Source organism: Tamandua tetradactyla, chromosome 17 (genome assembly GCF_023851605.1).
Source record: "Tamandua tetradactyla isolate mTamTet1 chromosome 17, mTamTet1.pri, whole genome shotgun sequence".
Taxonomy (NCBI): Eukaryota; Metazoa; Chordata; class Mammalia; order Pilosa; family Myrmecophagidae; genus Tamandua; species Tamandua tetradactyla.
Window position 1 is genome coordinate 11,103,287 of NC_135343.1, and position 13,068 is coordinate 11,116,354.

The 13,068-nt window shown below is 36.1% G+C and overlaps 1 protein-coding gene across 8 annotated transcripts in view; it reads right to left on the reverse strand.

Annotated features, from left to right (window-relative positions):
• Positions 1-13,068, reverse strand: part of THUMPD2 (THUMP domain 2 tRNA and snRNA guanosine methyltransferase) — a 41,938-nt gene that overhangs the window by 7,337 nt on the left and 21,533 nt on the right. For 7 of the 8 annotated variants that reach the window (XR_013164209.1, XR_013164208.1, XM_077134057.1 and 4 more), the window contains 2 exons: positions 8,473-8,544; positions 7,883-7,997 (listed from right to left, as the gene is read on the reverse strand). Coding sequence is in view for 6 of the 8 variants with exons in the window: in XM_077134057.1 (XP_076990172.1) it covers positions 7,883-7,997; positions 8,473-8,544 (187 nt within the window). In the remaining 2 variants the exon portion in view is untranslated. Of the gene's footprint in view, positions 1-907; positions 935-4,292; positions 4,353-7,877; positions 7,998-8,472; positions 8,545-13,068 lie in introns of all 8 variants that reach the window. The other variant, XM_077134059.1, reaches the window with a different exon arrangement.

Sequence of the window (13,068 nt, forward strand, 5' to 3'; positions counted from 1 at the left end):
AAAGTCTTTATCTGAGAAAGTGACATCTGACCACTTGCTTGATTTCTCCTAATTCTAACACTTACCTAGGATTAGCAGAAGAAAGAAGAGATTATCAGGAACTAAAGTACCAGGAAAATATCTTAAAACATCTTGGAATAAAAACGATTTCCTACTTAGGTTTAACTTTATGCACTTACTTGTGTGTGTTAATATAGGACACATCCATTTGAATACTATTTCTGTTTTCAATATTGTAGATATTCAATAGCAAGTGAAGGAAATTATAGTTATCAAATGTTTTATATAGACGAGTAACCAGGCAGTAAATTTACTCAGGTTTAATCCCAAGTCTTTCTTGTACTTTACCACAACAAAAATATGTACACACACATGAATCAGCTGCCAGGCAACTAAATGCCAAATCTGCCCCAGTCTGGTAACAACTGTTTTCCTTTGGCTGGTCTTCATTTTTATCTGTAACTTTTTTACTCATTATTGTATTATTTGCTAAACCACTTAAATGTTAGAGTTAGAGGGATAAACATTTCACATTGGTAAACGAGAATAAAAAATTCTAAAAACTAAGCAGTATCATCTTTGCAAATATAAAATAATCCGTATTTTTGTTGATGTGGTTGAGAGTACAGACTCTGGAGTCCGACAGCCTGAGTTTGGTTCTGTCATTTACTAGCTATGGGATTCGGGGAAATTATTGCTTGTCTCTTTGTCTGTAAAATGGGATAACAGCACCTACCTTGGAAGTAAAGTTAATAAAAGGATAAATGAAATGTAAAAAGCATGCCTGACACATAGTTAGCATTCAATAAATGTTAGCTATTGTGGTAATTTACAATGTCTATCCGATGTCTACAGGGAGAGCACAGCCAGGTTGAAGAACCAGCGGGTCAGGTTCCTTCCAAGAAGCTCCACAGCATTCAGTATTTCCTTCATTCTGGCTACTCAAAGGCCAAGGCAGGGCAACCAGTTCGAGGTGGGCCTTTCCTGCTCTCCTTTCCCCCAGCAGCAGTTGTTAAAGCATGGTCCCCAATTAAGCACCATTAGTATCACCTAGGAACTCTAGAAATTCTAATATTCAGTCCCAACCTGAATGTACTTTAGCTTGTATGAGAATCAAATGAAGGACTTGTTAAAACTGATTGTTGGCCCCACCTCCAGAGTGAGTTTCTGATGCAAAATCTCCTAAAACTATGAGCACTTGACTCAAAATTGAGCATACAGTAAAATCTTTTAAATTATTAAATGCTTTGAACAGTCTGAATAGTAGGCTTGTAACTAAGGAGATAAGATCCAGAAATAGAACATATAGTTCAAAACAAACAAGTAAAAATCATCTTTTCACATCTTCACAGGATGAGTCAAGAACCAAACGTGTATCTTAGTTTTTAAAATACTGGTGTGTTATAAACAAAAGCACTGCCCTATTCCTACCTCCTTCCAGGAGAAAAGTGGGTAAGAATTCATTAAAATGCAGGATTATAGCCCTTAGATGTTTTTTTGTTAGATGTTCAAGGGTCTTCAAGATGTTTTTATGTCTATAACTAATGACTGTGGATCTGAGGACTTTCATAAAGCTGGGACTACCTTTCCTTATACTTTGCTTTATTTATTTCCAACATTCAGGTATTTCCAACGTTCAACTATTCTTAGTTTAGAATTAGTTTTAAATGGATCCAATCCTTACCAATCATTTTATCTTGGCTTTCTCTATTCCTCAGTTGATCTGTCTATTAATCGTCTGGATTTTATTAAAATTCTTATTTCAAAAGAATTTATGGGCCACAATGGCTCAGCAGGCAGAGTTCTTGCCTGCTATGCTGAGATCCAGGTTCGATTCCTGGTACCTGCCCATGCAAAAACAAACAAACAAACAAAAATAAAAGGGCTTAGTGAATTGTTCCCTGAACTTTTTCAAATTTGAAAGTGTCTCTATACTAAAATGACAACTTATTTGGGCATAATATTCTTGGGTCATATTTTGTATCAGAGACTTACAAATAGCCATTAGTCTATTGCTACTGCTCTACAACTTTCTTTCCTTGGTGGTTATATTTTGACCTTTCTTTGTTTGGCTGCCACTAGCGAATTTTTTTCCTTCTATTTTTACTCTTATTAAAATGAGAAAAGACGTGCAGGAGGATCCTTTAATGAAATTTTAATCTGCCACCTTAATCCAACGGTCCATTTTAATTAGTCATCAATATACAAAATGTAGTTTGGCATCTAGGCTGGGTATTCACATGTTTTATGGTCCAAAAAGGTATACCTGTATACCTATACAGGTGCTAAAAATAATTAAAATTTCATACTTTTTGAAAACTTTATTGTCCAACAAATTGGCTTATTACAGCATACTGAAAAATAGTTGAATGTAAAAACTACTTCTAAAAGTGAGATCCTTCAAAAAATAAAAATAACTTTTTTTTACATACTGAAGTTTTAAAAAAAAACAAACCCAAACTTAAAATAGTCATTCGAACATAAAAACTAGCAAGCAAAAGAATTATTTGTGGTATGTATTTATATACCCATCAGTATCTAACCCCATGTCATCACTCATTTTTCTGAAGGAAGTAGTTTTTTTTAATATGAACTTCCCAGTTTTCATTTTTTTTTAATAAAAACCTCCTACAATCTTCTGTAAAGTTTCATTTCCTGGTTAATAAACTCTTCTCTGTAAACCATAGTATTTTTGAGAAACAGCATTTTCTACAGGTGCTAAAGTAGCTGCAGAGCACAGAATAAATTCTGCCAAGTAAAGGAGATCCTCAATTCTATTTCTTTCATATGGAAAATATAAGTATTTCAGCCCTCCAGTTCCTAGCCCCTCCATTCAAAATCTCTTTGACAAATATTTTCCCAATACAAAACTCAGATAAGTTGCCTCTATTACTCTTTAACTCTTTACCAAATTTAGATGCTTGAAAGTTAAAGGCCTTCTCAATTTCATCCTATTCCATTATAGAATAGACATTTATCCAAATAAAATGAAGAGAGCCAGCTTAAATCTTGAACATTACTGCGCCCTCACCATTTTACTTTGTTCAGTTCTTCCTTGGCATTTTTAGGGATAGAAAGTTTTGTTTTTAATAACCGGAATTCATAAACTGGGAAGATACAGTTTTTTTTGGCACTCCCTTCATTGTATTCTTTGATTAGATTTCCAATGGATTCTAAGCAAAATGCATCCATAATTAGGTGACTGGTTTACAAAATGTTTAGCATCATTGTGGTATACACACTTTGACGGATTTACAAAGTAGTTCTTCAAAGGCTTAAACATTTAAAAACTCAATTGATAGTAAGTAGAAAGTGTGCCCTACCACACCGAAGTAATTTTTTGTACTCAGTCATCTTCATCACAAACATTTTACAGTTCAGATCCTCTGTGTACACTAAAAAAATAATCTTGATAATTTTGACAGCTTAAGTTTCTATTTCAATTGACAGAGCATCAGCTTGTTTGGATGTAATTAAGTTATGTGTGTACTACAAATTTCAAGTAGAGTTCTGTTCCATAGATTTTTAAAGCAAGAATATTATTTTTTACATGATGATGTGGTTCCTCCAATGAAAATGCATAAACATGCATACATGCAATGCTGAACTTTTAAGCTGAATTTAAAATAGCATTCACAATAATGAATTAACTTCTATATTTCCATGAATTGGAAATAAAAAAAAGCTGGACCATTGCAGGAATTGACTTAACTGATTTTCTTTTTGAAGTTTCTAGTGACGACAACACAGAACAGGCAACATTTAACTGTCTGCCAAGGTCTCCTGTTAATGGAGCTAACATACAAATAGCTATAGCTTCAAAATGAGCACAATTAATTTAAAAGATAGACATTCGATTTAAATGAAAAACCATGCTTCACAGAATCACAGTTAAATGCATCTTCTTCAGCTGCATGTGATAAATAGTTAGCTGTCTTTGGGCTCAGTCTAACTACCAAGTTTTGCAGTAAGTGCTAGATGCTTTTCCAGACAGTTATGCACTCTGGTTTCATTTTGTCAGTGATATCACCCCAGCACTCAAAGTGGATGGTAAATATCAACAAACATTTTATGTAAGTTATGTGCTCATCATGAGATTGCCTGAGAAACTGAAATACAGTAATGAAAAAGTATGCACTTGAAAAACTTACTACTGATGAGTTTATTGTAATAAGATGACCAAACAATGAAAAAGAATTTATATCGTACAATGAATAATGAGGATACTCAGACAACTCTATTTTAAGTTTTCTCCTATTTCCTGCATATACTTTGTGCACACCATTCCCCACACTCCTCAGTGGGCAGCCTGGTAGCTTTGTAACTCTAGCAGAGTAAGGCCCGGGCCAGCAGTGCAGGACAGGCAGTAGAGGAAAGCACATCAGCACGAGAGGAAATGCAGTCATGTTATGGAGAGCCTATGACTGTCTTGAAGGACGAACAAGCTATACTCCTGCAAGGGGGGAAATAACAGCTGAGATCAAAGCATGGTTGTTACAATAATCTTGCTATAAAACCTTGCACTGAAGTGATGTGTGAGGAGCAAAAAACATTCCCATTTACTAAGTCTACAGTGTTAATTAAACAAAATTTCTTCTGTTCAAATCTGTATAACATTTCTCCATCTTATATTAAGAATATAAATATATCTGCAGATTTAAATAGAAATGCTTAACAAATAAGGTATTCATATGTTTTAAGATTGATTAAAACTTGATTAGTTTCTGCATGTTGTATGACTGCCTCCTTTCACACTAGGAGAGTTACAGAATAAAGTGAATGTTACCAATAGCGCAGAAATAAATGAAGGGGTATTAAAGTACTTAAAGAGAATGAAGACAATAATTTTGCAAAAACATAAATCATGATTGAGAGTATACTAAATTCCTAGACTGGGGTCATAGCCACAGAGGTCTTTAATACATGCCCTGGCATTGTGCTTTACATGACTGTATAATAAAGCCTGACTGTAATCACATAAAGTAAGTATTATTACCTTCACACCATCAATGAGAAAACACCTAGAGGGTCAGTATTTCACTGAAGGCCACACAGTGAATGAACAGTGGTAGAGCCAGGATATGTACTCAGGTCTGTCTGACCCTGAAGTCTGTGCATGCCCCTAATCTCTACAGTAAAAAGGATGAGATCCTCAAGCTTGTCAAAGGTGATTAGGGATTCATGGGTCTCACTCTTAGTGGTATTTAAGATTAGAGCTCTTAAAGGTAAAAACATTATTAGTGAAGGAAACCCACACTTTACTTTGCCTAGAATGTCCACCTCTAAAGCAGAGATATGCAACGAAGGGCTAATTATTAATAGTTAATATTGGCCCCATGTTAGCAAGATATATAGCTCCCCCTAGAGTAAAGTTTAATTTTAAAAGGTTATGATGAAGAAACAGTTTAAGAACAGATGTTTTGTTCTTTCCTCCAGAAAGTTACCCTCAAAACAATTCACAAAAGAATATTCAACAAATGGTATAATGGGAAATAAGTTTTCTTACTAATAATCAAAGGAAGGTGAATTTAAACAATCTCACCTATCAAATTTCACCCCCACCTCCCATGGGCAGGCACCAGGAATCTAATCTGGGTCTTTATTTTTTTTATTTTTTAAAGAGTTTAAGAATTATAATAAAAGTGATAATATCCAGTGTCAAAAAAAGTTTAGGGAAATGTACACTAATGTCCACAACTTTTCTAGAGGTAAACGTATCACATTCTGACACACATCTCTGCTTTTAGGACTTCATTCAGATAAAATAATTATGGATGATTTTCACACATGGTCAACATGTCTACACGCTTGCCCACTCACTAGTCACACACCTACAAACATGTATTCTATCCACTCGGCCTTCCTCAGTTACCAGGCATGAATGCTGCGTCACTTGTGCATTAGATCCCATTTCTTCTTGAGGGCATCTAATATTTCAGACAACTCCTCTCCTGCATTGTCATGCTTCTCCCTTCTATTTTGTCATTCCCTTTAGCATACAAACATAATTAAACTCTAGTTTCTATTTTCAACCTCTGTTTGACCCTTTCTCTCTCTTCCTTTCTGTTACTGCCCCATATCTGTTCCCCTCAGCAGCCCAACTGCTCATGAGAATTAGCTACACCACCATCTCTCAAAATTTTCTCCTCCCACTGTCTCCAGAACCCACTTCAGGCAGGCTTTTGCTGCTCCATGGAAAGATTCCCAACTACGTCCATCACCAGTGGCCTCAACTGGCCAGCCTGAAAGTTGATCACTGTCTCTTCTTTGGATTAAAGAACACCTTCTCTTATATCACTGGCTGTTTCTTTATGAGAGATCCTCATTTTCCAGAACTCTTAAGCATCCAAGTGCTCCGGGACTCAGTGATCAGGCTTCTTTCTCTTCTCTATTTTATACTCATTCTTGAGGTGATCTCATAGACTGAAATACTATCTTTACTGGGATGTCCAACTTCCTCCCTAAATTTCAGACTTGTATATTCAGCTACTAATTTGACATCTCATTCAATGTCTAAAAATCACGTGAAACTTAAGTCCAAAAACTTTAACTTGTTCCCTCCCCAATCCCCAAGTCTTTCCCAACTCAGTAGATAGAAGGCAATTCTATCCTCTAGCTGTGCAAGCAGGAAGCTTCATCATTCTTGTTCTTTCTCTTGTACTCACATTCAATCCAACAACAAATCCTGTTGGCTCCACCTTCAAAAGATAGAGAATCTGAATGTTCCTCAATACCTCCATGAATACAACTTTGGATCAAGCACCATCATTTCTTACTTGGATTATTGCAGCTCTTGAACAACTTACAAAGTTATTTCAGTTTTTTTAAAGATCTAAAAATTAACATTCTTAAAGAAGTTAGGGTTCATGAAAGCCTGATTTCAATCTATAGTTTCTCAGTTTGCTCTTGAAACCTGTATCTTATACACAGATTAAAAACTCTGGAGGAAAGATTAAATAGTCATTGACAGCAAACAACTATGATATTTCAATTAACCATACAACTTCTCTGGAGGTGCTTTATTATGCACACAAAAATTATCCTAATATTTTCTTCCTCTAGAAACTCATTTTTCCTACCAATAAATAAAAGATTTTTCAAACAATATTCTTTTTCCTCTGATTATAAGTTTAATACCCATCTACTATTTAGTGCCAAAAGGTATAATTTTCTCAGCTGGAAATAAAAGCGCTTTTTTTTTTTTTTTAAGAGAAGGATGTAATAAGGAAAAAGAAACAAGGAATGTGAGTCATTTCTAAAATAGTCTAAATACTATGAATTTTGTAGAAATATTTCGTTGGACTCATTAGACTTTATTTCTTGTTCCATTTGTCACTGCTAATTCCCCATCAGTAAATAAGGAATCATGTTTTCCATCTCAGTGTGACCAACTGTCCTGTATTTGCCTGGTTTTAAGAAATGAGGACAGTCAGTTACCCATTTCTTTTAGGCTACAAGACTGTCGTCCAATGTGGGGCACTGGGGAGGTAAGATAATTGTGAATATTTCATAAGTTATCTGAAAGAAATTTGAAGTTTCTAGTATGATTATACTATTCTTTTTATTTTGTGCACAGATACACGTAACCCACGGTTATGATATGAGAAATGGTTCAGAAGCGTTAAATACATCCAAAAAAGTCATGAGCTTATACTTAAATGCTTAGAAAAACTATTTAAGTGCTGTTCCCCAATAATGAATCTTTTTATTTTGAGAAAGTTCCCATCATAACACTGAAGGTAAAATGAGCATTAGTCCCACAGATACGTAACAGGGTATAAACAATTAAACCTTTACATGTGGAAACCGAGTATAATTTTATATAATTCTCTATATATTTACACAGTCATTATTCCAAAATTTTGCATTTTTAATATCTTACCTGTAACAGAGACTTTAAGTAACTCAATTTTATCCTTCAGGCCTGCAGCTTTTAGGTTGTCACATGCACCCAGTAACTGTGAGTCGCTGACATCAGCACCCACATAATACACATCCTAGGGGGAAAGAAAGTCATATTTCAAATATAAAATATCAAACTTATGAGATACTTCACGCAGTTAAATATCTAAATATCTACTTGCATTTTTTCAAATGATGAAAATAAAATTAATACATTTGTTAATTTAGGTTAAAACAAATTCAGAGTATTTCTTTAAAGTGATATTTAGCAAAAATTTAAAATTGTTAATTTTAAAATCTTAATACTTTACAATTACAAATGCCTACAGAATCTGTAATCTATATGATCTAGATCGTGAATAATTACTGAAATTTTCTAACATTTTCTAAAATTATACAGTATTTAAAGAAATAGCAGTATAATTAACCCTTCATTATTTTGACTACAGTAAGTAGCAACTCATATAATTAAAAATAATAATCCTCAGAAGACAATCTACTTGTAAATAACTGTTAAGTGAATAAGCGCATGCGCATACACACGCTGCTTTATTAAACCTTAGAACTTACCGGCCAATCTTCAGCAGCTTCCAAAAGTATTGTTCCAAACCCACACATTGGATCTAAAACAAATGCACCAGCCTACAGACAGAAATATCGATAGAGGCGTTATTAAATCTCCCCTAACAGGTTTTATAAAAGAAACCTAAAACTTGGGGAATCACTATTTCAGTAACCGAGTTTCCTTTTTATGTTTTATTAGGAACTTCAGGTAGTTAAAGCCCTATGGCAGGAGTAGGCTTGGCACGCTTGAAGACTAGAAAGGAGGCCAGTGCAGCCAAAGCACTGGGAGAAGGAAAATGCAGCTGGTAACAGCAGAGAAGGAGCTGTGTGATTCCACCAGTTTGGGTTGTGTTATGCTGCATGTAGTCACATCCCAAAAGTAGAGGTTTAAAACATGTAGCAACGTGGTGGTTCCTCCAAAAAGTTAAATATACAAATACCATAGGACTGAGCTATCCCATTTCTGGGTATAATCTCAAAAAAAGTGAAAACAGAGTTGCAAACAGATACTTGTTCATAAATGCTTATAGCAACATTATTCACGGTTGCCACAAGCTGAAGACAACCAAAGTGTTCATCAATAGATGAATGGATAAAAAAATGTGGTGTATAAATATATATATATACACACACACATATACATGCACACACAATGGAATATTATTTGGCCATAAGAAAGAATGAAGTTCTAAGTTATGATGCAACATAGAAGAATCTTGAAAACAACATGTTCAGTGAAATAAGCAAGACACATAAGGACAAATACTGTGTATATCACTTATATTTCTAGAAATAGCAAATCCATAGAGATAGAAAGTAGATTAGAGGTCACAGGGGATGAGGGGGAAGGGAGAAGAGATACAGGTTTGGTGAATAGGGAGTGCATATAAATAAAATTGAACAACAAGAACAATACATAACTCAGGCTGTATGCCTACAGTGGGTCAATTGGAACCTCTGTTGCTCATTCTGGAAACCATAAGGATCAAACTGCCACCATCCACAGCACTGCCATCACTATGGAAGGGGGAAAAAAAGCACAGCCAACTGTGTACTGGCTCTTAAAGCTGCCACTGGAAGTGACAAGTATCACTTCCACCAAAAACTAACTGGCTAAAGCACGCCAGTCACGTGATCACATACAATTTCAAGGGGTCAGGGAAGTGTAAGCCTCCAGTACTGGGGGAATAGAACAGGAAATCTGGAGGAGAAACTAATTATTTCTACTCTAGGGATCACATCATGTTAAATATTGTGATATTTAATATTGTGATATTTAATACCTTCTTAAAGGTACTTTAAGAAGTCTGGAATCTGTTCTGAAGATGAGAATCTACAGCACGGTCTTGAGCAGAGAAGTAGCATGACATGACATTTCAAAGGGATCTCAGGCTGTTCTGTGGAGGACAGATCATAGAAGGGTAAGAGTGTAAACTGGGACTCTAGCTAGGTGGTCCAGGCAAGAGATGATGGTGGCTTGAATTGGCATGGTATTAGTGGAGGTGGTGAGGACTGTTGGATTCTGGATATATTCTGAAGACGGAGCCAACAGAATATACCGATGGATGTGGAATGTGAAAGACAGACAACAGTTGAGGATGACTTGGAAGAACAGAGTTACCTGTGAGATGAGAAAAGTTGGGGAGGAACTGCCTTGAGAGATGGTTTGAGTATAGTTCAGGACATGTCAAATTTAAGATACCTATTAGACTTCCAAGTATGGATGTCAAGTGAGTTGCTGGATATGGGCCTGGAGTTCAGGGAAGAGGTTCAGGCTACAGACATAAACTCATGAACAGTCACTGTTAGGCAGTTCAAAATGGTATTCAAAGCATTAGGACTGGAGAGGTCATTTAGGAAGCAAAAGGAGTCAAAAAAGAGAGGTATATGGATTGGACCCTGTTTCCCCAAAGTATAGCTGTTGGAAGATGAAGATCCAAAAATATATCCTAAGAAGTAGCACAAACTGAAATAGGAAGATAACCTAGGGAGAATGGTGTTTCTGAAAAATAGTGGAAAACACTGTAAAGGTGTGTTCTCATTGTGTCAAAGTTAAAACAGGTTAAATAAGGTAAGGACTGAAGACAACTACTTCAAGGATGTTGCTATAAAGAAAGGCAGGCAAAGGAGATAGCTGAAGGAGGATGTGGTTTTAAGAGAGAGTTTTAATTTTTTTGTTAATTTCTATGAAATTACAAATGTGTATGTTGTTGGGAATGACTGAGAGAGTAACGTCTTTAAGTAGGCAAGAGGGAATGGAAACCAGTTCGTGAGCACTAGAGATGGTCATTTATTATAATGATAATAAGGCAAAATATGGGGTACAGATTCAGATAGATTGGTAGATTTGGTTATGAGAGCATGTTAAAGTTCTCTTCTGTATCTAATATTTAAGTGCAACAAGAAGCAGAAGAATTCAAAGTGTAGGCAAAGGAGTGACTTATAATGATAGAAACAAAATCTAAGCTGTGAAGGAGGGATGAGGACAGTTGGCAAGTAACAGACAGTGGTCAATGACTGGTGATCCCTGAGTTATGTTAGGGCACTAGAGGAAGTGAATAGGAAATAAGATGGTGGTCAAGAGCAAGGTTCTTAAAATTGAGATTTTTGGAAGGGATGCTCTTATCGGAATGATAAGGTCTAGGATGTGACTAAGGCAGCTCATTAGAGGTAGAGAATTTAAGGCACTAAGAGGTGAGGTTACTGTGTGGGTAGTGAGATCACAAAGAATCACAGGAATACACTCTTACAGGAACGACAGGCTATCTGTAGATGACTAGCATGATCTAATAGCAAGTGCTTTAAAGGCACTGAGAGGTTTAAGACAGAAGAGAGGAAACAGTGATTCAAAAGGGATGATGAGGAGTGAGTAGGACACCTACCCCATCTCCCGACCCAGTAGTACATGAGGTATGGGAGAAAACATCCATCCCTTGATATGGCTACAGAAGAAGCAGAGTCCTGAGTGGTGAGACAAGTTTCAGCATAGGCACATGGTACCTAATGGAAGGAAACAAAATGTTTTTCAGAAAAGAAAAACTTTCCCTATATGAATCCTCCCAATATCCTAAGCCTCCATGAAGGAAGAGAACGCATTACAAGGAACGATGGTTTATATGGCAATTTTGTTTAAAATTAATCATGGTATGGGAACTAATTTTTATTGAGGGCTTAAAATGTACCAAATGTCATGCTCTTCCTCCTCAATGATGTGTGTCCAATGCAGTGGTTCTGATCTTACATATCTTTAAATGACTTTAATATACCTTTGGAGTTTTCTAGCCATGACACTTGTGTACACAAGCAGAGAGAGAGGTATATCTTTATGCTTTTAATACCAATTAAGATTTATAGAACGTGATTTTTTCCCCTTACTTTTATGATACATAGGAAGGCAACGAGCTTATAGTAAGCATGGACAAAACCTAACATCTCTATTTTAAAATTTCATTTTAGTGGCACTAAATGCCACTAAATGCTGGGATCACTTACACTGCATTCCCTCCAAAAGAACCCTCATATGCTCAATCAGACCTGCTTTGCTGGTCACATTTGGGCAAACATTTCAAAGTTTGGTCCTAGCAGGGCACGCTGACAGTAAGGAAAAGTGTTATTGAGGATTACAGCTTTGAATATTTTTGACCACTCTTGACTTTTCTCCATTTCTATATCAAGAAAAAGTAACATTTCAAATATGTAGGTGATTACATCACTGGCAGTTTGGAAAACAAATTGTAACCACTGCTTTCTTCTTATATTAAAAGAGATTCCAAATGGGTTAAAGATTTAAATGTAAAAAAAGAATCATGGATTCTGGGAACATGGTAACCCAAACATAGCTTCTTCCTCCTCTATTCCCAACTCTAAATTACTTACTTCACCTGAGCCAAGTGATGCTCATACCTATAGGCAAATGGAACTGAAAGAAGCCATGGGCTCTGTTGGGGTCTCAGGAGAAAGAACTGGTGTGTGGGCTGGGCAAGTAACTGGAGAACAGTAGTGGAACCCAGAGGGGAAAACCAGTGGATCCAGGGAAGAGGGTCATCTTCAGAGAGCTGTGGGCCTATAGGGAATCCAAGAAATAAACAAGTTTCCTTCAAGTGTCTCAGCAAGGGCTGTTACATTCTCCTAACACCCCTGTAGGGGGCAGGTGTATGTGTGTTGTGGGGGGGAAATGGGCAGAAATTCATTTGCTTTTTACCATTTATAGGATTCCCATCATTTAAAATACTCCACTAACTTTACTTGAGCCTCAATGAGCCAGCAAAGAAAAAGAATGGCTCATTTAAAAGGAGAGAGGTGCTAAGTATTTAGAAGTACAAATAGGCAAGAGAATCAGAAAACACCTAATGAAATGGGACTGCTGGAGGAGAAAGATAAATATTTCAATGAAAGAGGTAAAGGTTCCTAAAATGCAGCATAAAGAAACTTTCTGAAGCAAAACACATGATTTTTGAACTAAAAATCTTGATGAATTAAAGTACAGCGTATCTCTGTGAATCTTATTATAACTTGGAAGATAAAGTTCAGGAATAACACAAAACATAGAGCCAAAACAGCAAACTGAGATGCTTCAGGGATGGCTCTGAAGAGCCAAGAAGA